The 24,352-nt window shown below is 47.6% G+C and overlaps 1 protein-coding gene across 1 annotated transcript in view; it reads left to right on the plus strand.

Moving 5' to 3' along the window:
- LOC141155453 (vomeronasal type-2 receptor 26-like) overlaps nucleotides 1–23,490 on the plus strand; it is a 78,531-nt gene extending 55,041 nt beyond the window's left edge. The window contains exons 2-6 of the mRNA XM_073642318.1: nucleotides 5,809–5,924; nucleotides 7,270–8,025; nucleotides 19,896–20,108; nucleotides 21,356–21,479; nucleotides 22,586–23,490. Coding sequence (XP_073498419.1) covers nucleotides 5,809–5,924; nucleotides 7,270–8,025; nucleotides 19,896–20,108; nucleotides 21,356–21,479; nucleotides 22,586–23,490 — 2,114 coding nt within the window. The remainder of the gene's footprint in view (nucleotides 1–5,808; nucleotides 5,925–7,269; nucleotides 8,026–19,895; nucleotides 20,109–21,355; nucleotides 21,480–22,585) is intronic.
- The last annotated feature ends 862 nt before the right edge of the window (nucleotides 23,491–24,352 follow it).

The following is a 24,352-nucleotide window of genomic DNA, read 5'->3' on the forward strand; positions in this document are numbered from 1 at the left end:
AGGTCTCGCTCGGATCAGGTACGCTGGTGTGCAGTTGGTGGAATTCACTGGGATATGGTTGTACAGGTCCACTAGGTCAGGCAACTTTTCAGGCCACAGACTGCGTTCTTCCAGGGGCAACGTCTTCAGCAGATCTATCACTACCTGGTTCATCTTTTCACACAACCCGTTGGTTTGGGGGTGATAGGGCATTGTCCTAATCTTCTTGCAGCCATACAGGTTGCAGAATTCCTGAAAGACCTCCGCTTCGAAGGCTGGACCTTGATCAGTCAGCACACGTTCCGGGTACCCGTGTGGACGGCAGAAATGCTGCTGGAACGCTTTGGCAGCCGTCTGAGCCATTTGGTCCTTGACCGGCACTACCACCAGGAACCTGGAGTAGTGGTCTACAATGATGAGGGCCTAGACGTAGCCTGACCTGCTTGGAGATAGCTTCACATGGTCCAGGGCTACCAGTTCAAGTGGCTGCTAGGTGATGATGGGCTGCAGGGGAGCCCTCTGGCTGGTACGGTCTTTTCTCCTCAGGTTGCATGGGCCGCAGTCCCAACACCACCTCTCAATGGCTCCTCTCATGCCAACCCAATAGAACCGTTCACGCAGCAGGACCTTCAGTTTTTTCCATCCGAAGTGTCCTGCTCCATCGTGGTACACTTCCAAGACCATAGCCGCGTCCCGTCTTGGGACCACCACCTGCCAGACCAGCTTGTGTGTCCGGGAATTAACATTTCTCCGACACAGCTTCCCTCCATACATGAACAGCTTGCTCTTTTCCTTCCACAGCTGTTTGGCTTCCTCCGGAGCATCTGGATCAAGGCGGGCATCAGCCTGTGTCAGTAACTCCTTCACCAGGCGGATGGCCGGGTCACTGTCTTGCGTCTCTGCCCAACCGTGATGGGGCAAGGGATTAAACGTGGATTCTTTGGCAGCAGAGTGTTTGTCCTTCACGCAGTGGGAGCACTGAGTGATCCCATGACGGTGGAAAGCGGGGATCTCTATATCTTCCAGCTCTTCCGGATCCCCCCCCCGTCCGGCAAGTGGGGCATTCTGGACAGCACGTCTGCGCTGGCATTCTTGCGCCCAGCCCGGTACTTAATGGTGAATTCATAGTTGGATAGGCGGGCCATCCATCTCTGCTCCAGGTCACCAAGTTTTGCAGTGTCCAGGTGTGTCAACGGGTTGTTGTCCGTGTACACGGTGAACTTGGAAGAGGCAAGGTAATGTTTAAAGCGTTCTGTAACTGCCCACACCACTGCCAGGAACTCTAGCTTAAAGGAGCTGTAATTTTCAGGGTTCCTTTCTGTGGGCCGGAGCTTCCAGCTGGCATAAGCGATTACCCGCTCTCTGCCCTGTTGGATCTGGGACAGCACCGCCCCTAGCCCAATGTTGCTTGCATCCGTGTGGAGAATAAAAGGCTGGCCGTAATCAGGGTACGCCAGGATTTCATCCCCCGTGAGGGCCATCTTCAGCTGGCGGAAAGACTCATCCTCCAGCTTGTCCCATCTGAAGGGCGGTTTCTGGTTTTTGGTCTTCCTGGACTGGCCTATCAGGAGGTCCTGCATTGGAGCTGCCATTTTTGTGAAACTGGGGATGAATCTTCGGTAGTAGCCTACCAACCCGAGGAACTGCCGCACTTCCTTTATGCTGGAGGGTCTCGGCCAGTCCTTAATCACTGTAATTTTATCAGAGTCGGGAGCCACTCAGTCAGCACTCACCACATGTCCCAGGGACTGTACCTTTGGTTTCAGTAGATGGCATTTTGAAGGCTTCACCTTTAGACCAAAGCCTGCCAAGGCGTCAAACACTTCTGCCAGGTGCTTCAGATGATCATCGTACGTTTTGGAATACAAGATGACATCGTCCAGGTATAGCAGGACCGTCTCGAAATTCCGATGTCCTAAACAGCACTCCATCAGCCGCTGGAAGGTCCCTGGGGCATTGCAGAGTCCAAACGGCATACAGTTAAATTCGCTGAGGCCCATTGGGGTGGTGAATGCAGTCTTCTCCTTGTCTGCCTCTGCTACAGGAACCTGCCAGTACCCACTAGTAATGTCCAAAGTGGAAAAGAAGTTAGCAGTTTTTAATGCATCTAAGGACTCTTCTATTCTAGGTAACGGGTACGCATCTTTGTGTGTTATGCGGTTGACCTTCCTGTAATCTACACACATTCTCATGGTGCCATCTTTCTTCTTTACAATAACTAGTGGAGCCACCTAGGGGCTACAGCTGTCTCTTATTACCCCAGCCTCCTTCATTTCTCGTAACATTCCCTTGGCATTTTGGTAGTGTGCAGGGGGAACAGGCCGGTACCTTTCCTTGATGTGTGGATGGTCTCCCGTGGGGATATGGTGTTCTACCCCCTTTACTCGCCCAAAGTCAAGAGGGTGTTTACTAAAGACTCTTTCATACTCCTGAACCACCCGGTAGACTCCCTGTTTTTGGGGTGGGGGAGTGGAGTCAATACCTACATGCAGCCTCTGACACCAGTCCTCCATTTGTTTCTTGGAGCCGTTATCCTCCTCTGGTTGAGATGGAGGCAAGGGTTCCACTGCTTTTACAGAGTCTTGGTTGACAGTGAACAGTTTGGCTAGGGTGGCATAGCGGGGTAAATGTACCTCTCTTTCCCCAATATTCAGGATGCGGACGGGTACCCTCCCATGGCGGACATCAACCACCCCCCGGGCTGTCAAAATGGTGGGCCTACTGTCTGAGTAGACGGGTTCCACCATGGCTTGGTAATCTCTACCCCTTAGGCCTATAGCTGCCCGGCACCAAATCATCATTTCACTTTTTGGGGGCATGGCGATAGGGAATGGGTCACTCATCCTCACATTACCAATTTCACCACCAGATAGTTCTACCTGTTGCCTTTTCATCAGGGTTCTGATCTCCCTTTGTAGAACCCATTGCTGGCTTGAACTGGCGGTTTCCGCAACCTGCTGCAATAAGACAATTATCTCTGCAAGACAATTTTCAATAACATTAGTGCCTAAAGTTATCATAGGATGACTTTCTCGGCGATCAATGTCGACAATAATCAGTCCTTGTGCTGGCAGTTCGACTTTGCCAACTTTTATGGTCACTTCCTTGAACCCCACCTGAGGCACGGGTTGACCATTGCTGGCATAAATGCTCAAATGTTCATCTGGACGGCGGGTAATATCAGAGTCATTCCAGTACCGTTTGAAAAGAATGTAGGGGATGGTGGTCACCTGGGATCCAGTGTCCAGCAACGCGCTCATTGGAAAGCCGTCCAGCATGACAGGTAGGACCGGTCGTCCTCCCACATATTTGTCTCGCCAGCTTGGTGGGCTTGGTGGTCTTATGCCTGGGGGTTGGCCCTCTGCCCCAGGTTTTGCCCGTTTAAATGACAGTACCTTGCATAATGTCCTGGCTGGTTGTAGCGGCGGCAGATGGGTTGTCCGTCCTGGTCGTAGCGGTCGCTGTTCCTCTCTCTCGATGGTGAAATCCTCTTCTGTTGGCGCCACGGGACGTCCTCCGGGCTGGAAGCAAGCTGGATCTTTCCTTGGGGAGAAATCTGCAAACACTGTACAGTTCTGGTTAGCGCGGCTACACTTTTAGTTAGTTCTTGGACCTGATTGTGTAGGTCTGCAGACGGGGCATTGTCCAGAGCCTGTGCCTCAGCTCCTACAGGCTCTGCAGACGAGGGGGCCACCTCCTGGTGGTAAGTGATAGCTGGGCGCCTGTGAGCTGTGGCGCCACCTGGTGCTGGTTCTCGGAGCACCGGGATGGCTCTGTCCTTAAATTGGGCAAAGTCTAAGTCCGGGTTCTGCAGGGCCATTATGCGCAACTGGGTTCTGTGGGCGCCAGACAGTAGACCTTCAGTAAACTGCTCTGTTAACAGTCTATTTTCATCACGTACACTGTCAGGGTCCACCTGCCTAAAGGCTCTCAGCTCCTCCTGTAAGTTCAAAGCATAGTCCCGTATACTGTCCTGTGACCATTGTTTGCACCCATAAAATTTCATTTTGATCTCGGCGGTGGTGCGGGTATCGAAAGTGTCCTTTAGATGGGCCAGTATCTCCTTTACAGTCCCCTTCTCTCTGACTGACCAGGATTTCACTTCTCTTTGGGCTGCGCCGATCAACTGGCCTATCAGGATGCTCACTTTCTGCTCCTCGGACAGGGGGTATACTTTGAACAGGCTATTTAGTCTCTCTTTGAAATCACTCAGGGTGTGCGACTCCCCTGAGTACTGGGGCAGCCACACCGCTCCTGGGATATAGGGCATTGTGAATGGCATCACTGCGGCAGCGGCCGCGCTGGCGGTGGAAGTTCCCTCCATGTCCGGCGTCTTCCTCCTCCCTAGTGAACCGTGGCCTACCTTCCTTCTCCTTTCCTCTGTAGGCTGCAGTTCCGCAGGCGATGGTCTCCTTGTAGGACCTGGCGTCGCACGCGTCTGACGTCAGCGCGTGCTGTGGCTCCTTCCAGGACCTGGCGCTGCGTCAGTGCGTGGGGCGGGGCTTTGGACTTCGCGCGTTTTCAGCGGTTCCGACCCAAAAATGGCGGAAGATGTTGTATTCCAAAACGTACGATGATCATCTGAAGCACCTGGCAGAAGTGTTTGACGCCTTGGCAGGCTTTGGTCTAAAGGTGAAGCCTTCAAAATGCCATCTACTGAAACCAAAGGTACAGTCCCTGGGACATGTGGTGAGTGCTGACTGAGTGGCTCCCGACTCTGATAAAATGTCTGGAAGCCAAGGTCTTATTCCAAACTACTCCTGGGAAAAAATGTCAAGAGTAGCAGCATTTATTGGCCATTTGTTATCTTCATCCACATATACAATTGCTCAAATAACCCAGTTGTATGGATACCCCCTGGTAAGTATAGTATCTAAAGTCCCATACTACAAGTTAGAAGCCCAAATACTCAAACTTCAGGTGCATATGCAATGGCAGGTAGACCTTTTCTGTCACGCCTTTGAGTTCCTATACAAGACTTATCCACTAAGAAATCCAAGCCAAACAATGAAGAGGTTGGCATAAATTTAAGGCCCCTCCAATCAGTCGTTCTGACCCTTGCAGAACTGACGTTTAAGGTCAAACCTAAATCTCGCAAAATTAATTTAAACTTTGATTTATTGGTGGGACTTTGGGTTTGGACTTAAAGGAACAGTAAAAAATACACAAAAATAGAAAACATAAATTCAATTTAGTCTCAAATTGCAATTACAATTGAGAAAAAAATCTTTGAGCAGAGCTCAGTCATATTTCCTTCCTCCTTCTCATTGTTCAATGCAGCTGTAAGACGTTTGGCTATTATAGAGGATGTCCTCTCTGCTGTGTCTGCAGTAAGACAAAAGATTGCCCAGAACCACCCCCTTGGCCAATCCTGGTATTACCACATCTATAAAAAAAAAACAGTCTACAAAAATATTAATTTAATTAACTCATATGGTAAATTGCGTACGAACCTCCCTCCAAAAGTTCAAATACCTCCCTCCAACAATAGTACCATAAAAAAAGCACCCAACGCAAAAAAAACAAACTTGGAAAAGTTCCATAGACAGAAAAATAAAAAAGTGATAGGACGGAGTACAAAGTTACACAAGTTTATTTTTACAGTTCAGCATTTTTTAAACCAGTAAAATACAAAAAAACTGTCCCAATTGTCCCAATTCATCATTTGCAATTTATTGAAGTCATTTTTCTTTTTTGTCTTGTGGTAATCACTGACGTTTTTCATGCCAAATTCTTCAAAATGGTGCACTCGGTTCAAAAATTTGGTCCACAATCAGAAATGCTTTTTATTTTTTACTTTAATCGTTTTATCATTTTTTCAATTTTTAGCAACACAGTTCACAATATTTTCACAAAAGCTGCACATTTTTCCAAACATGATCCAAATATTAAACTTCGCACCAAAGCTTACTCCAGGCAGTGATAAGAGAGAGATGCCAAAAAATGTAACATTTGGTAAAAGTCAGAGTTTACTAATGTCTAAAATATCTAGATAAGCAAAGTTGTTGAGGTAACATGTTGAGCATGACTTAAACTAGAAATAAATACAACTTAAAAAGATGCAAATATTAAAGCCACTAAAAAATACTCCAGAAAACTGGAGAAACAAGAATAATGAAGCAATGCCATTATTTTTTTGGCCATAATGTTTTTTAAAGGGGGATTCTGCCTGTGACCTGCCTGAGAGAGCTAATAAAATGTCACAAAGAAAGAACATATGCACATCAATGTCAAAACATTTCACTGTGCCTATGTTCTGTCTTGTCTTACTTCTTTTAACTACTTCACGGCTTTCAAAGCCCTGAAGTGGTTAAAAAAAAGTTACCGGTTCATTCTTCTTGCGGCTTCCTCTTGGAAGACGCCACTATAGATGCTACTGTGGTAACGCTAACCCTACACAATCTTCCAAAGGAAATTTCCCACTCCAAATTACAGGTAAAATAAAGATTGTTGCTTCTATTGAATCATCAGCATTTATCTCTCCAAAAATGAAAGAATGGCCAACGTTTTGGTCCACATCAGACGTTGAGCATGACCGGTGTTAGGATTTGACCCTGTGGCCCATTGCTTGCTAGTCTGTTCCTTTGCTGTGGAGCTATTCGGGACTTGTTTAACTCCTGCCTGAAACCATATTAACTTCGTCTGGGATAGAGATCATCACCTGCCCTGCTGATTGTTGCCGCCCTGATTGAGATTGATTGGACCTGCAATATATACCTGGCCCTGTGCAGCTTCCTGTTGCTGAGTATTTTGTGGTGCTCAGTCTAACTGAGCATTATCTGAGCTCCTAATTTGGAGGGTGTTCTGCTGGCGCTGTCCTGCTTCTTGTGAAAACTCTGCTGTTCCTACCTCGAACTTCTATTGCCTAAACGAACCTGGTGCTCGTGTGTGATCCCGGCCGGCCCTTGCTCAGGCGGGCCCCTGCATCTGCTGACATAGTGAACTACCACCGCCATATACTGCATCTCCTGAAGTCTTCCCACGGTCAGGTCACCTGTACACATCTGCTCCGGCCACTGACCTCCAGTCCAGTATCGCCAGTAACGTGACAACCAGTAAGAAAGGAACAGAAACATGATCAGTGCTTATGCAGAATTCTGCCTTTATGTTCCTGCCCCTTTCTATCTGGTCATGATTAAAGTCCGATATGGACAGAAACGTTGGGCAATCTTTTATTTCTGGAGTGTTGAATGCTGATGACTAAATAAAAGCAACAAACTATATTTGTCCTGCAATTTTGAGTGACATTTGCATTCAGTACGTAGCGTTAACTATGGCATTCTTTTGTAGATCAGCTACGGTGCAACGGATCCAATATTTAATGATAGGATACAGTTTCCATCAGTTTATCGAACTATTTCGAATGAGTATCATCAGTTCCAGGTGATCCTACAACTTCTGCTGCACTTCAAATGGACATTTGTTGGAATCATATCCACGGATGATGACAGCAACATAAAAGCTACTGGTGAACTGAAGCAGCTATTGGAAAGTAAAGGAATATGTGTGGAGTTTTTGGCTGCTATATCCGTAGTCAAAAATGTTGGCAAACTCATCAAAGTGTTGTTGACATCGTCATCGAATGTTGTAATCCTATATGTAACCTCTGAAGTTATCATGTCAATGCTGCAAAACAGGCTGCCCAGTAAAATGTGGATACTCCCCATCAGTCTAACCATATTAAATACCGATCTCCATGACAAAATGTTGCTATTTAATGTCAATGGTTCCCTGAAGATATCGATTCACATTAAGGACATCGATGGTCTTCGTGAGTTTTTGTTAAATTGTTCATTACAAAAGATGCCGGATAATCATTTTATTCAAAGATTTTACATCACCCACTTTGGTTTTTGGCACCTTGACAACACAGACAAACCCGAGGCAAATAGTGTATGGGTGGAATTTTTGAAAAAAGAAAACACATTGTCCAGTATCTTTACATATACAATTTACAACGCTGTGTATTTTTTGGCCAAGGCTTTACATGAAGTGTATGCCGCAAATTTACTAGTCAGACAATCTCCCGAGAGAGGAATCAAAAGGGTAATATTCTCCTTGAGCCATGTGATATTTTGCTTCTTTATGATAGAACAGTTTGGATCCACATTGTCCACATATGCCACAGATTATTAAAACCAAGTGCTGTGAAATGTGAAAAAAGAACTCAAATCTGCCACGGCTTTTTGGGTTTAGTTTCTATGTAGTTGATTATACAGTAAAAGTAACCTGGTTACATGATCCTCCCGGTCAGTATAATTACAGCGATACCAAGCAAGCACAGTCTTTTTCTTTAATTAAAGGGAATCTGTCAATGGATTCATGCTGCGCTAATCACCGGCAGCATGAACCGCCGCTGACTGTAGGATTGCAGCCAGGTATGTTTTTAGCTGAAATGCCGGAGCCAACCGGGGATCATAGAGAGAGCCTAGATTAGTAAGGAGCTGCCTCCAGCCGGCTTCTCCTCTCCCTGATCCAGGTAATTGACAAGTCTCTTCTTATGCACACAAATGGAACAGACCGGTCAATCAACTAGAGTGGTGGCAGACAAAGTCAGTTCAACAGCTATGAATTTGAAAGACTGGCATGTAGCACTACATTTCCTCCGTAGAGGCTCCTGTATGGTTAGCCCCGTCATCTAGCACTACATTTCCTCCGCATAGGCTGCTGTATGGATAGCCCCGGCATCTAGCACTACATTTCCTCCGCAGAGGCTGCTGTATAGTTAGCCCCGGCACCTAGCACTACATTTCCTCCGCAGAGGCTGCAGTATAGTTAACCCCGGCATCTAGCACTACTGTCCTCTGCAAAGGCTGCTGGATGGCTAGCCTCGGCATCTAGCACTACTTTTTCTCTGCAGAGGCTGCTGTATGGTTAGCCCCGGCATGTAGCACTACATTTCCTCCATAGAGGCTGTTGTATGGTTAGCCCCGGCATCTAGCACTACTTTTTCTCTGCAGAGGCTGCTGTATGGTTAGCCCCGGCATGTAGCACTACATTTCCTCCATAGAGGCTGCTGTATGGTTAGCCCCGGCATCTAGCACTACTTTTTCTCTGCAGAGGCTGCTGTATGGTTAGCCCCGGCATGTAGCACTACATTTCCTCCATAGAGGCTGCTGTATGGTTAGCCCCGGCATCTAGCACTACATTTCCTCCATAGAGGCTGCTATATGGTTAGCCTCGGCATCTAGCACTACTTTTTCTCCGCAGAGGCTGCTGTATAGTTAGCCCCGGCATGTAGCACTACATTTCCTCCATAGAGGCTGATGTATGGTTAGCCCCGGCATGTAGTACTACATTTTCTCCTCAAGGGTTGTTGTATGCTTAGCCCCGGCATCTAGCACTACATTTCTTCCACAGAGGCTGCTCTATGGTTAGCCCCGGCATCTAGCACTACATTTCCTCTGCAGAGGCTGCTGTATAGTTATCCCCGGCATCTAGCACTACATTTCCTCTGCAGAGGCTGCTGGATAGTTAACCCCAGCATGTAGCACTACATTTCCTCTGCAAAGGCTGCTATATGGTTAGCCTCGGCATCTAGCACTACTTTTTCTCTGCAGAGGCTGCTGTATGGTTAGCCCCGGCATGTAGCACTACATTTCCTCCATAGAGGCTGCTGTATGGTTAGCCCCGGCATCTAGCACTACATTTCCTCCATAGAGGCTGCTATATGGTTAGCCTCGGCATCTAGCACTACTTTTTCTCCGCAGAGGCTGCTGTATAGTTAGCCCCGGCATGTAGCACTACATTTCCTCCATAGAGGCTGATGTATGGTTAGCCCCGGCATGTAGTACTACATTTTCTCCACAAGGGTTGTTGTATGCTTAGCCCCGGCATCTAGCACTACATTTCTTCCACAGAGGCTGCTCTATGGTTAGTCCCGGCATCTAGCACTACATTTCCTCTGCAGAGGCTGCTGTATAGTTATCCCCGGCATCTAGCACTACATTTCCTCTGCAGAGGCTGCTGGATAGTTAACCCCAGCATGTAGCATTACATTTCCTCTGCAAAGGTTGCTATATGGTTAGCCTCGGCATCTAGCACTACTTTTTCTCTGCAGAGGCTGCTGTATGGTTAGCCTCGGCATGTAGCACTACATTTCCTCCATAGAGGCTGCTGTATGGTTAGCCCCGGCATGTAGCACTACATTTTCTCCACAAGGGTTGTTGTATGCTTAGCCCCGGCATCTAGCACTACATTTCCTCCATAGAGGCTGCTGTATGGTTAGTCCCGGCATGTAGCACTACATTTCCTCCATAGAGGCTGCTGTATAGTTAGCCCCGGCATGTAGCGCTACATTTCCTCCATAGAGGCTGCTGTATGGATAGCCTTGGCATGTAGCACTACATTTCCTCCATAGAGGCTGCTGTATGGTTAGCCCCGGCATGTAGCACTACATTTTCTCCACAAGGGTTGTTGTATGGTTAGCCCCGGCATCTAGCACTACATTTCCTCCATAGAGGCTGCTGTATGGATAGTTCTGGCTTGTAGCACCACACTCCTCTGCAGAGGCTAATGTAGGGATAGTTCTGGCATGTAGCACCACACTCCTCTGCAGAGGCTGTTATATGGTTAGCTGTGGCAAGTATCACTATTTTCCTCTGCAGAGGCTACTAGATGGTCAGCTCTGGCATGTACCACCACACTCTTCTGCAGAGGCTGCTGTATGAATAGTTTTGGCATGTAGCACCACACTCCTCTGTAGAGGGTACTGTATGGATAGTTTTGGCATATAGCACCACACTCCTCTGCAGAGGCTACTGTATAGATAGTTTTGGCATGTATCACCACACTCCTCTGAAGAGGCTACTGTATGGATAGCTCTGGCATGTACTACTGACACACCCAGGGGATGGGGACAACTCGACGCCTGGGCCTTGTTGCCTGACCTTGGGGGATGTCGCGGTGGTCGGCTCCCGGGCCCGTACCCTGGGGTCACTCTTTAAAGAAAGGGGGGAAGTTATATGGGATACAGAATGTTCGTGACGCCACCTGTGGTGTCTGGTGAGGATCACCAGCGCTGCTACAGTCCTCTGAGGCTGGTGTTTAGGCAGCTTAGTTGGTGCGGCTCCCCACAGGTGGAGCAGGGCCTCAGGGCAGCGTAAGTGTAGGGATACAGGACAGAGGGGACCTAGCCGGGTCGGAGGAAGAATAGGCACACACACAACAGTTCACTTCAGTACCTTTACTGGTGGTGTTTCTGGCACGGTCCAGGGTACTTCAGGGTGAAGGGTGCATATCAGGACTCTCCCCAGTGAGCGGGTGTGGGGCCTCCTGTTCTTTGCCTTTCTTTGATAAGTTTCTGACCTGCTTGGAGCTAGGCCTAACTTAGTCTCTTTCTTGCACCTGCTGACCTGGTGGTAGGGCCTTCTGCTGGAGATCACACTCCCTGGTCTCTTGGGCCTCCATGACTCCTGACCCTGGTACGTAATCAGCTTTTGGTGTTCCTGGGACATATAGTTCTCCAGGGGTTCCGGTTATTTCTGCTGGATGTAAAGGATCCCTGCAGACGCAGACCCGATGTCCAGTAAATGGTTTTGGGGTGAGCTAGTTAAGCTCCTCTGCCCCCTATGTAGCTTGCTTACTCTACTCGGCTTCGGCCACGCTCGGGGCCCTCATTAGGCTTCACACGGGCAGTAGGCCTCGCTACTCTTCACCGCTCTTTTGGCGTGGCACGCCCTAGGCTCACTAACTGAGCTCACTGAGTCTGTACTGATCTGAAAACCTCTCTGGCTGCAGCAGACTTACTGACTGCCTAGCTCCACCTTCCCTTTTTATATCCCTAACGGGCTCCCTCTGGTGGTCTGAGGTGGAAGGTGGAGGTGTGTGGATGCTATGAGGGCCTCTTGTGGAGGAATCCGTCCATGCACCCCTCTGGGATCTGTGGCACCAATGCGCAGCAGGGCGCCACATTCCCCCCAGCAAAGCTCAGTACTCCCGGACTGAAGTAATTCTTTATAACAACAATAACAATAACTCTTCCCTTTATGGGAGGCACTTTGCTTGAACGCGGCATAATAAAACATTATAAACAATAAATAGATATGTACAATTCAATAAGCAACCTCAGAATTCAAGTATCTTCTGGTGAGGTTCCCCGATAGGATGTCCATCTCACAGGTTAGAGTACTTGGTAGCTTGAGGGACCTGTCCAAAGCAAACCCTCAACGTAGGCCCTGGGGTGGCTGCAGGGCATGGCGATCCTGAGTTGGACCTCCACTTCTGCCACGCCAGATAGGTTTTTGTTCTGAGGTCACCTAAAGGGGCACTCCAGGGAGTGCAACTATTTACAGCAAACAGGTTTTGGGCTGCACACAGTCCTCAGCCGCAAAGTTCTTTATGTACCCTTACGGGTAACTAGAGTTAACAAGGGAAGTGTCCATATCACTTAAATTGTCCATTAGTAAGGCAAAGCACATATCAAAATACACATACATGAAAATACATAAGACAAAACCCCAGGGGCAACTATCTACACTGTCAGAGTTTCCTTCTCTATTCTCTGTATCTGACAGGGGTCTGACCTCGTGTGCTACGTGTCGACCTACTTGGTACTGGGATGCGTGAGGCACTAGTGTTTGCACTACCTCTCATTCTGTCAGTTCTAAGTGCTGGGGGACTGCAGGGTTGCCTTAACCTCTCTAAGGGACTGGCAAGTATACCATTGGCTGGGCCTTCTTGCTCTGCTCCAACCGGGGATCCTTCTTCTGGGGATTCTTCTTGAGCAGGCTCCTCTAAAGCACTTACAGATTCTACTTGCTGTGGAGGGTCTTCTGGCTGTTGAAAGAAGTGGATCACAGTTATTATTACTGCTCCTCCTAGTTGAGGCCAATCTTCTAGGAAATCTCCTAAGTCAGTATGGAGTACTGCTTCTTTAGGCTCCTCCGGTACGGTGAGAGGCACTTCTTCTTGGGGCTTTAGCAGGTCTGGACACAACTTCAGATGGTCTCTAGATACCGTTGCAGTTGTTATTCCTCCGTATTTGCTAATCAAACAGGTCTTCTTGTTATCAAATCTTGAATTTAACACAGTGTAGGGTTCTCTCTCCCACTCGTCATCAAGTTTATGGTTTCTCCTTTTCCTCTTTAACACCACTTCTCCTGGTGTGAAGGGTTCTGCGGGCGCACTTTTATTGTAGTAGGCTTCCTGCTTGTCCCTTACCCGAGTGAGACTGTCTTCGACATAGGCCTATACTCTTCTGTACTGCTCCTGTCTGGTCGTGTCCCAGTCCTCAGTGGACATATCTGCTTCTGGTTCTACTACCCCAAGCTGCAGGTCCATGGGCAACTTCCCGGGTCTTGCTCGCATGAGATATGCTGGAGTACAATTGGTGGAACTCACAGGTATGTGGTTGTACAGATCTACCAGGTCAGGTAGTAGGTCTGGCCACTGATTTCTCTCCTCTAGTGGTAAGGTCTTCAGCAGGTCGATGATGATGTTATTCATCTTTTCACAGAGTTGGTTTGGGGGTGGTACGGTGTAGTCTGGATCTTTTTACACCCGTACAGATGGCAGAACTCCTTGAACAGTTCGGCTTCAAAGGCTGAGCCTTGATCCGTCAGCACCTGCTCCCGGTATCCATGGGGCCTGCAGAAATACGCCTGAAATGTCTTCGCCACAGTTTCTGCCGTCAGATCCTTGACGAGGGCGACCACCAGGAACCAGGAGTAGTGATCCACCATGGTCAGGGCATAGGAATATCCTGACATGCTGGGTGACAGCTTGACATGATCCAGGGCCACGATCTCCAAAGGTTGAGTTGTCTTGATGGGTTGCAGGGGTGCCTTCTGGCTGCTGTAGTCTTTTCTTCTGATGCTACAGGGTCCACAATTCCTGCACCACCTCTCAATGGAACTGCGCATTCCTACACAATAAAACCGACACTTCAGCAGGGTTTCTAGCTTCTTCCAGCAAAAGTGCCCCGCCTGATCGTGGTAGGCTTCCAACACCATCTGGATGTCTGTCTTGGGCACCACTACCTGCCATACCATCTCATGAGTTTTGGGGTTGACGTACCTCCGGCACAGTTTCTCTCTATAGATGAACAACGGGCTCTTCTCATTCCACAGCTGCTTGGCTTGTAGAGACGTGTCCTTCTCCAGGGAGGAACCTTCTTGGGTTATCAGCCCTTTGATACGGCTGTCAACCGGGTCGCTGTCCTGGGTCTCCTTCCAGCTGTTGTGAGGCAGGGGGTTTAACATCTTACCGCGATGCCTCCTGGAGGCTCGTTGCTCGTGGACCATTCCATTATGGTGGAAAGCAGGTAGTTCAATCTCCTCCAAGTCATCCATTTCTTCTTCAGTGTCCGACTGGTGAGGTATCCTGGACAGGGCATCGGCGTTGGTATTTTTGCGGCTTGCCCGGTACATAATGGTGAACTGGTAGTTTGACAGTCGAGCGATCCATCGTTGTTCCATGGCTCCTAACTTGGCTGTTTCCAGATGAGTCAAGGGGTTATTATCAGTGAAGGCAGTGAACTTACTGGAGGCTAGGTAGTGCTTGAACCGCTCGGTGATGGCCCAGACCAGGGCCAGGAACTCCAACTTGAAGCTGCTATAGTTCTCTGGGTTCCTCTCGGTCGGGCGGAGCTTCCTGCTTGCATGGGTGATCACCTTCTCTCGGCCATTCTGCTTCTGACTTAACACAGCTCCTAATCCCTCGTTGCTGACATCTATGTACAGCAGGAACGGTTGGCTGTAGTCAGGGTGGGCTAGGATCTCTTCGCCGGTCAGGATCTCCTTCATCACCTTAAAGGATTCAGCTTGCTCCTTACCCCACTGGAACGGGGGGTTTCTGCCTCTCCCGGACTGTCCTACCAGGAGATCTTGTAAAGGCACCGCTTTCTTGGTATAGTCCTTCACAAACATCCGGTAATACCCGACTAGTCCCAGGAACTGACGTACCTCCTTGAGGCTCTTTGGCTCCGGCAATTTCTGGATGGCAGTGACCTTCTCCGGGTCTGGTGCTACTCCCTCTGGACTAACGATGTGCCCCAGGTACTGTACCTTTCGCTTGAGCAGGTGGCACTTTGAGGGCTTCAGCTTCATCCCATACCGGGACAGCGACTAAAACACCTCCACCAGGTGCTTCAAGTGGTCCTCCTACATTTTGGAGTATACTATCACGTCGTCCAGGTATAGTAGTACAGTCTTGAAGTTGCGGTGTCCCAAACAGCACTCCATCAATCTCTGGAACATTCCGTGGGTGTTGCAGAGTCCAAACGGCATACTATTGAACTAGCAGAGTCCCATCGGGGTGTTGAAGGCCGTCTTCTCCCGATCCTCCTCAGCAACAGCTACTTGCCAGTACCCACTAGTGAGGTCAAGGGTGGAGAAGTAATTTGCAGACTTTAAGGCAGCCAGGGATTCCTCTATACGTGGTAAAGGGTATGCATCTTTATGTGTAATGCGATTTACTTGTCTGTAATCTACACACATTCTCATGCTTCCGTTCTTTTTCCTGACTAGAACTAGGGGAGCTGTCCAGGGACTACAACTATCCCTTACTACCCCTGCCTTCTTCATGTCATGCAACATCTCCTTCGCCTTCTGGCAGTGTGCTGGTGGTATAGGCCTGTAACGTTCTTTGATGGGTGGAGGGTCACCTGTGAGGATATGATGTTGTACCCCCTTAATCCTCCCAAAATCAAGTGGGTGCTTACTGAATACCTGCGCGTATTGCTGAACCACCCGATGTACACCCTGCTTCTGATGGACAGGAGTGGTGTCTGTCCCAACATGGAGTTGTTGACACCAATCCTCCACCTGGGTTGCCAGGTCATTATCCTCCACTTCGTCTGGTGAGGTTAAGGACTCCGCCGTGTGTATGGAGTTGTTATTTACTGTGTACAGGTTGGCAACAGTGGCATAGCGTGGTAATCTAACCTCGTCCTCCCTATAGTTCAGAAAACAGACGGGCACCCTCCCATTGCGTACATCCACTACCACTCTGGCAGTTAAGAGTGTAGGTCTATGCTCTAAGCTAAGGGGCTCCACTACCGCCTGGTAGCTCCGTCCTTTGAGACCCATTGCTGCTCTACACCAAATCAGCATTTCACTCAGTGGGGGAATCACATTGGGTACCGGGTCTGTCACCCGTACATTACCAATTTCACCTCCTGTTAGCTTTACCTGTTGCTGGTACATAATATCGCGGATCTCTTTCTGGAGCGCCCTTCTCTGCCCTGGTCTGGCAGTGTCAGCTATCTGTTGGAGCAAGAACAACACTTCTGCCAAACAGTTACTAACAATATTTATGCCAAGTACCATATACAAGTCTGTATCATCAGGATTAGTCTCTACTACAATTAGTCCCTGGTCCTTCAGTTCCACTCTTCCCACCTTTACTGCCACATCCTTAACTCCGACTAGGTTAAGGGGGAGGCCGTTTGAGGCATACGCGGAAAGATTTGGATCTGGTGGGTGAAGTTCGTCTATGGACCAGAACCTTTTTAGAGGACATCAGGCATGATGGTTACCTGAGATCCTGTGTCCAGCAGAGCAGGTGTCGCGATGCCGTCCAGCACGAAGGACAGGAAAGGTCTTCCTCCCACGAACCTGCGGTACCAGTTTGATGGGCCTGAGGGGTCTACTCCTGGGTGTCGGCCCGCGGCCCCAGGGTTTGCTCATTTAAAGGACAGCTCCGGATGGCGTGACCTGTCTTGTGGCAGCGGTGGCAGACAGGGTCCTTCGGCGGGCGGCTTTGGTCGCTGGTCCTCCCAGGGGGTGGCGCTGTCCTCCTCCTCCTTCTCATCCAGGGGACATCCTCAGGGCTGTCAGCTAGCAGGATACTTCCTTCCTCCTCGGGCTCCGTCCGCAGCTGCAGGGCACTCAGTACAGTGGTCAGGGTTTTGCTCAACCGACGCACTTCAGGGCGCAGGCTGTCCAGCTCACTAGGGGACGTTGCTGGAACCTTGGCTTCAGCAGCCACCGGGGAAAAGGTAAATGCTGCAGGCACTGGGGTGGCCCCACCCTTTTAACATTGGATAGCAGTTGTTTCCAGGGGCTACAGTCCTTTTATAGCCATGTCCTTAAGGGTGTCAAAGGTGGCATCTGGATGATCCAGGGACCACCAGCGCACAGTCTTGCTCTCCTCTTGAGACCTCAGTCCCCGGATAAACTGTTCCTTCAGCATTTTATTTTCATTATTGATGCTGGTTGGACTAACCTGTTTCAGAGCTCGCAGGGCCCCTTGTAAACGCCAGGCATAGTCCCGAACACTTTCCTCCGGTTGCTGAGAGCAGTTGTAGAACCTCATCCGGAGGTCTGTCTCAGTACGATCCTCAAAGACAGTCGGTAACTTTTTAAAGATTGCGGACACTGACTCCTGGTCTGCGGTCGACCAGGTTTCTACTTCTCGCTCCGCAGCACCAGTCAATTGTCCCAATACAACAGCGGCTCTTTGCTTGCCTGTCATAGAGTACATGTCCAGTATACCACATATTTTCCTTTTGAATCCAGACAGGGTATCTGGTTTGCTGCTGTACTGGAGGAGCCACTTCGCTCCAGGGATGTACGGTAGGGCCATGGGTATGACAGGGGTTACAAGCCCTGCTGGTGGAGCCGCTGCTCCGGCCTGCTCGGCGCCGGACGCGGGATGTTCATCAGGGCGGTTAACCGGTACTCTGGCATTGTGCTGTTCTTCGGACATTCTGGCGCCCCCCTAGTGAACCATGGCCTACCTTCTTTTCTTTTCTTCCTGTAGGCCGCAGCTCCGCAGGTGACGGTCTTCCTTCAGGACCTTGCGTCATTTGCGTCCTACGTCAGAGCGCTAGCTGGGGCTCCTTCGAGGACCTGGCGCTTCCTGGTTTGACGTCGAGGCGTGGGGCGTGTCCGGGGATTCGCGCGCTTCAGCAGGTACACCTCTCAGTTTCCCGCGGCTACGCCCTTCTTCCCGCTCGGCGGCACAACAATGGCGGTGTTCTTCGCCACAGTTAAATACACAGTTCTGATTAAAGGTGCACAGTACCCAGTGGCAACGGGCACAACACTCCGTCATTGCAGCGGGCACGGAATCCTGTTCGTGACGCCAGGAAGAGATGACACGCCCAGGGGATGGAGACGACTCGGCGCCTAGGCCTTGTTGTTGCCTGACCTTGGGGGATGTCGCGGTGGTCGGCTCCCGGGCCCGTACCCTGGGGTCACTCTTTAAAGAAAGGGGGGAAGTTATATGTGTTAGGGAATGTTCGTGACGCCACCCGTGGTGTCTGGTGAAGATCACCAGCGCTGCTACAGTCCTCTGAGGCCGGTGTTCAGGCAGCTTAGTTGGTGCGGCTCCCCACAGGTGGAGCGGGGCCTCAGGGCAGCATAAGTGTAGGGATACAGGACAGAGGGGACCCAGCCGGGTCAGAGGAAGAATAGGCACACACACAACAGTTCACTTCAGTACCTTTACTGGTGGTGTTTCTGGCAAAGTCCAGGGTACTTCAGGGTGAAGGGTGCATATCAGGACTCTCTCCAGTGAGCGGGTGTGGGGCCTCCTGTTCTTTGCCTTTCTTTGACAAGTTTCTGACCTGCTTGGTGCTAGGCCTAACTTAGTTTCTGTCTTGCACCTGCTGACCTGGTGGTAGGGCCTTCTGCTGGAGATCACACTCCCTGGTCTCTTGGGCCTCCGTGACTCCTGACCCGGATACGTAATCAGCTTTTGGTGTTCCTGGGACATATAGTTCTCCAGGGGTTCCGGTTATTTCTGCTGGATGTAAAGGATCCCTGCAGACGCGGACCCGGTGTCCGGTAAATGGTTTTAGGGTGAGCTAGTTAAGCTCCTCTGCCCCCTATGTAGCTTGCTTACTCCACTCGGCTTTGGCCACGCTCGGGGCCCTCACTAGGCTTCACGCGGGCAGTAGGCCTCGCTATTCTTCACGCTCTTTTGGCGTCGGCACGCCCTAGGCTCACTAACTGAGCTCACTGAGTCTGTACTGACCTGACAACCTCTCTGGCTGCAGCAGACTGACTGACTGGGTAGCTCCACCTTCCCTTTTTATATCCCCAACAGGCCTCCTCTGCAGAGGCTGCTGGATGGTCAACTCTGGCATGTAGCACCACACTCCTCTGCAGAGGCTACTGTATGGTTAGTTTTGGCATGTAGCACCACACTCCTCTGCAGAGGCTACTGTATGGATAGTTTTGGCATGTAGCACCACACTCCTCTGCAGAGGCTACTGTATGGATAGTTTTAGCATGTAGCACCACACTCCTTTGTAGAGGCTGCTATATGGTTAGCTGTGGCATGTAGCACTATTTTCCTCTGCAGAGGCTGCTGGATGGTCAGCTCTGGCATGTACCACCACACTCCTCTGCAGAGGCTACTGTATGGATAGTTTTGGCATGTAGCACTACACTCCTCTGAAGAGGCTACTGTATGGATAGTTCTGGCAGGCAGCACCACACTCCTCTGCAGAGGCTACTGTATGGATAGTTTTGGCATGTAGCACTACACCCCTCTGCAGAGGCTGCTATATGGTTAGCTGTGGCGTGTAGCACTATGTTCCTCTGCAGAGGCTTCTGGATGGTCAGCTGTGGCATGTAGCACTACATTTCCTCTAAACAGGCTGGCTAGCATCAGAGATTTCTAAACCTGGACCTGGATCAATCAGATGATCACTGGGTTTGCTTTAATTTGAGACAACCTCTTTTAAAGGTTTTACAATGGGGGCTGTAATTATAAAATTATACAAAAAACTTTATGATTTAAACGAAACATGTCTGTTAGGTAGAAGTCCTTCCTCTGCCACCTCAACTATGAGAAAGCCAATGTTCCACTCCATTCTGCAGAATAGGCAGCTGGCAGTAGTTCCGTGAACTTGGAGTCTATGGAAGTTACAGAAACAGTCAAATAAGCAGTACAATATCACATGAATGTGCCACAATGAGTAAAGTTAACAAGTAAAATGAACATGTATCTTATCTTATCTTTAGCTGAATATTTATTTGAAACATGTTCATGTAAGAAAAATGGGAGAAGACATCTTTTTCACCCCGCAGGGTGATATAGTGAATAGCTTTGTTATTCTAAACTGGGTCCTTTATCCAAACGGCACAGATGTGAGCAGGCACGTCGGTACTTTCTTGCCATCACAGAAATTAGCAATTAATACAAGTGCTATTATGTGGAATCCATATTTTACAAAGGTAAGAACAGAGTATTCCAGAATTCATAAATTCAAGTAATAAACAATAATTTACCCAATTACTAAAAGAGGTGTCCCATTAGGACTTCCTCAGTCTATATTGCCCATTAATATGGTTGGTGCGAATTGATTCGCATGATCCAGTTCTTCAATATCACAGTAGTCTGTAGTTGCCGAACGGGAGTTGAAGAACGAACTCTTACCTTGTGCGGTGACTCTTTTTTGATTAGACGGCCTGACGTGACGGAATTGTTGTGGCATGATGCATAGGTGACGTCGCGCCAGGCCGGCTAATCCAAAAAAGAGTAGCAGATACAATCAGGTGAGAGACAATTCTCCTATTCTTATCCAGCGACTACAGGCCACTGTCATAGACAATGGACAGGATTGTGTGAATCAATTGGCACCAACCCCAACTATTGGGGGATATGAACATCATAGAGGATATTCTCACTATGAGACAAAGTGAAGAGTCTCTAACAAACCGTGACTTGCATAGACAGTCATTATTACCACCGGCTACATGAAATTCTGCTTATTTCCTTGTAGTGACCACTGCAAAAAATATATTTGGCACGCTTTGGCTTTCAAACTACAAATTCTGGAAATTTTGAGAAATTAGACAACAGCCTTAATATAAGTCATACATTCCTTGTACTGTATATTAGAGATGAGCAAAAAGATTTATAAGACCTTGGTCATGTAGCCATGTTGGTAGGGCGCTGGACCAGAGCAATCGGAATCTCTAACTGCCCATGGCATGTTAAGCGCCTCTTCTGATCAGTAGGCCCCATGACAGATGTCACTATGTTGGGGTAAGACACAGACATGACTTCGCAAGGCCTTAATAATTAGTAATTTTTCTAGTAATTGGAGGTTTGCAGTGTTCTCGTCCGGCAGCAGCGGACAACGGACTACAGATGTAGCTATTGAACCAGGGACCTGTGAATCTTTTTTTGCTCAACTCTACTATAAATTATTGTTAAATTAATAAAAAACTATAAAAAAAACCTATTAGCTTGAACCTTACTACCTTGCTGCATAGTGTGAGCTATAGATTATGTGTCCCCTAAAGTGGTTGTTCCATGTCACCATCACAACACTGACATGAGAAGCTCACCAGATTTCCATAAACGGAGATGTTTTTGACTTTATAGGAAAGCTTCACATCACACAATTTTATATTTTTTCCAAAATTGTCAAATGATATTGATTTGTTGATCTGTTTTATACTTATATTTCTTTAAGATTCCTCAGTCCATGTGCAGGGAGATATGTACTCATGGAAAAAGAAAATCCCTCCAAATGGGAATGTTACCCTGCTGCTTTGACTGTGTTCCATGCTCCGATGGGGAAATAGCAAATATATCTGGTGCGGTTTAAACAAAGTATATTAGTAACAGATTAGATAGATTGTTTTTTTTAAATGTTTTGTCAGCCCTCTACAATTTGGCACAATGGCGGCCAAAGGTGACCAGCCTCCATCTTGCTAAATTTGCGAGGAGCGAATTACAAAAAATCTGCATTCTGGAGAATATTGTTTTTTGTTAAATTTGACAAGAATTAAATTCAAGTCAAACAAATCTGCCAAAGTCTAATAACTAGGTATGGATAATTTTAGGTAGATTGTTGTATTAGAGATGGGGTCAGTAGGATGAATAAGAGACATAAAATATACAGAAGGCATCATAAAAGTATTAATAATAGAGATGAGCAGATCATTTTGCCCAACCCTACGGTCAGTGCTCTTTGGCCGTGGGCGGGAGCTACGTGAATTCCCAGTGCTTCTGGGTTCATTGTTATGGTGTTTGATTCACCGATGCACAGGTGAAATCTCTCTTTCTCGGCTAATCATAAGCCGAGCCTGAGATCCATGAGGGTACGGAAATTCACATGGTTCCTGTCCATAGCCAGAGAGCACTTTTCTGGTCTGTCGACCAGGGTTGCACAAAGTGATCAGCTCATCTGCAATCAATAGCATTCTGAGGTCTCTGAGGGATGTGTAGCAACAATGGAAGATAGCGAACTCTCTAGCAACACTTCTCTAGCTAGGACTATAACATGTAGGCCATTTTGACAATCCAGTGTAGAAGATGCTATGGAGGAGCTTTTTGGTAATTTACAGAATGGACTTTGAGAAATGACGTGATAAAGAAGGTCAAAGGAAAACCCTCTCTCTGTAATGCATGGATGAACAGAACATGGTGGCACTGGAGAAAACAAAATACGAGCTCACAAACAAGGAGGAATAACAGGAAGAAAGGCACTAAAATAAATCACAGCTTCAGAAAACATAATAAGACATGGGTGTCAGAATGGAGCAGCATACTCGGACAGAACATACTTGCTCAACCCTAATAGGGAATGATATTACAGTAGGTCCTTGTAGGAAGGTATAAGCATAGATAGATGTAAATATAGTATTTTGCATTTATATCATTAATGAGAATGTTTTAAACTATGTTTTTTTAATCGTAGGAATGGAAAACTGTATAAAGTGCCCTGAAACTTTCTCATCAAGCATAAACCGGACTGTTTGTATAAGAAAGACCATAGAATATCTCTCTTATGATGACCATCTTGGATCAACTTTGGCTACCATAGCCATAACCTTTGCTGTAGCCTCAACTTTAGTAATGATCACCTTTGTCAAGCACAGGAACACTGCTATAGTCAGAGCTAACAACCAGCACCTTAGCTATGTCCTCCTCATAGCACTTATCCTGTCCTTCATCTGCTCACTCTTATTCATTGGTCATCCCACAGAAGTCACCTGCCTCTTGAGACATTCACTATTTCTCTTTGTATTTTCAGTTGCCATATCCTCTCTGTTGGGAAAAACCATTACAGTCATCGCTGCCTTTAATGCGTCCAAACCGGGGAGCAGGTTTAAAAAATGGATGGGTTCAAGGGTCTCCATAGGCTTGACTACTTTATGTTCTTTAGGGGAATTTCTCATCTGTGTTACCTGGACAATATGTGCCCCCCCAATTGTAGAATTTGATAGTAAGACATCATATGATAAGCTGATACTGCAGTGTATGGATGTATCTATGCTCTACTTTTATCTTGCAATTTCCTATATTGGTTTTCTGGCTTTATTAAGTTTCATCGTCGCCTACTCAGCTCGAAAACTTCCAGACAACTTCAATGAGGCTCAGCATATCACATTCAGCATGCTCATGTTTTGCAGTGTTTGGCTGTCCTTTATACCCACTTACCTGAGCACTAAGGGCAAGTACACGGTAGCAGTAGAAGTTTTTGCCATATTAATCTCTACAGCAGGATTGTTGGTGTGTATTTTTACCCCAAAATGTTATGTCATCCTTCTAAAGCCAGAGCTCAATGATAGAAGACACATAAAAATTACTAAAAAAAAATAATAAAAAGTACTAAGTGTGATTCTATTGTATTTTTATATTTTGAGAACTGAAGTAGCTGTACTACTACTACTATTAATACTACTAATGTCAGCTAAATGAGGTCTATTCTAACAAAAGTAACAAATAAAAATATTCATACTTACAGTTGTGCTCAAAACTTTACATACCCCGGCAGAATTTTTCATTTCTTGGAATTGTTTCAGAGAATATGAATGATAACAAAAGAACTTTTTCTCCACTCATGGTTATTGGTTGGGTGAAGTCATTTATTGTCAAACGACTGTGTTTTCTCTTTTTAAATCTTAATAACAACCAAAAACATCCAAATGACCCTAATCAAAAGTTCCCATACCCCATTCCTTAATACCGTGTACTGCCCCCTCTAACATTAATGACAGCTTGAAGTCTTTTGTGGTAGGTGTGGATGAGCTTCTTTAATTTCTCAGATGGTAAAGCTGACCATTCTTCTTGGCAAAAATCCTTCAGTTCCTTTAAATTCCTGGGCTGTCTAGCATGAACTGCAATCTTGAGATCTCCCCAGAGTGGTTCAATTGATATTGAGGTCAGGAGACTGAGATAGCCACTCCACAACCTTCATTTTGTTCTGCTTTAGCCAATGACAGGTCGACTTGGTCTTGTGTTTTGGATTGTTGTTGTGTTGGAAAGTCCAAGTACGTCCCATGCGCAGCTTCCGGGTTGATGAGTGCAAATTTGCTGTTAACGTGCTGCATTCATCTTTCCTTCAACTTTTACCAAGTTTCCTGTTCCTTTGTAGCTCACACATCCCAAAAACATCAGCGATCCACCTCCGTGCTTTACTGTAGGAATGGTGTTCCTTTCATCATAGTCCTTGTTGACCTCT

Source organism: Phyllobates terribilis, unplaced genomic scaffold (assembly GCF_046119375.1).
Source record: "Phyllobates terribilis strain yellow unplaced genomic scaffold, ASM4611937v1 Scaffold_7__3_contigs__length_470593459, whole genome shotgun sequence".
NCBI classification, from domain to species: domain Eukaryota; kingdom Metazoa; phylum Chordata; class Amphibia; order Anura; family Dendrobatidae; genus Phyllobates; species Phyllobates terribilis.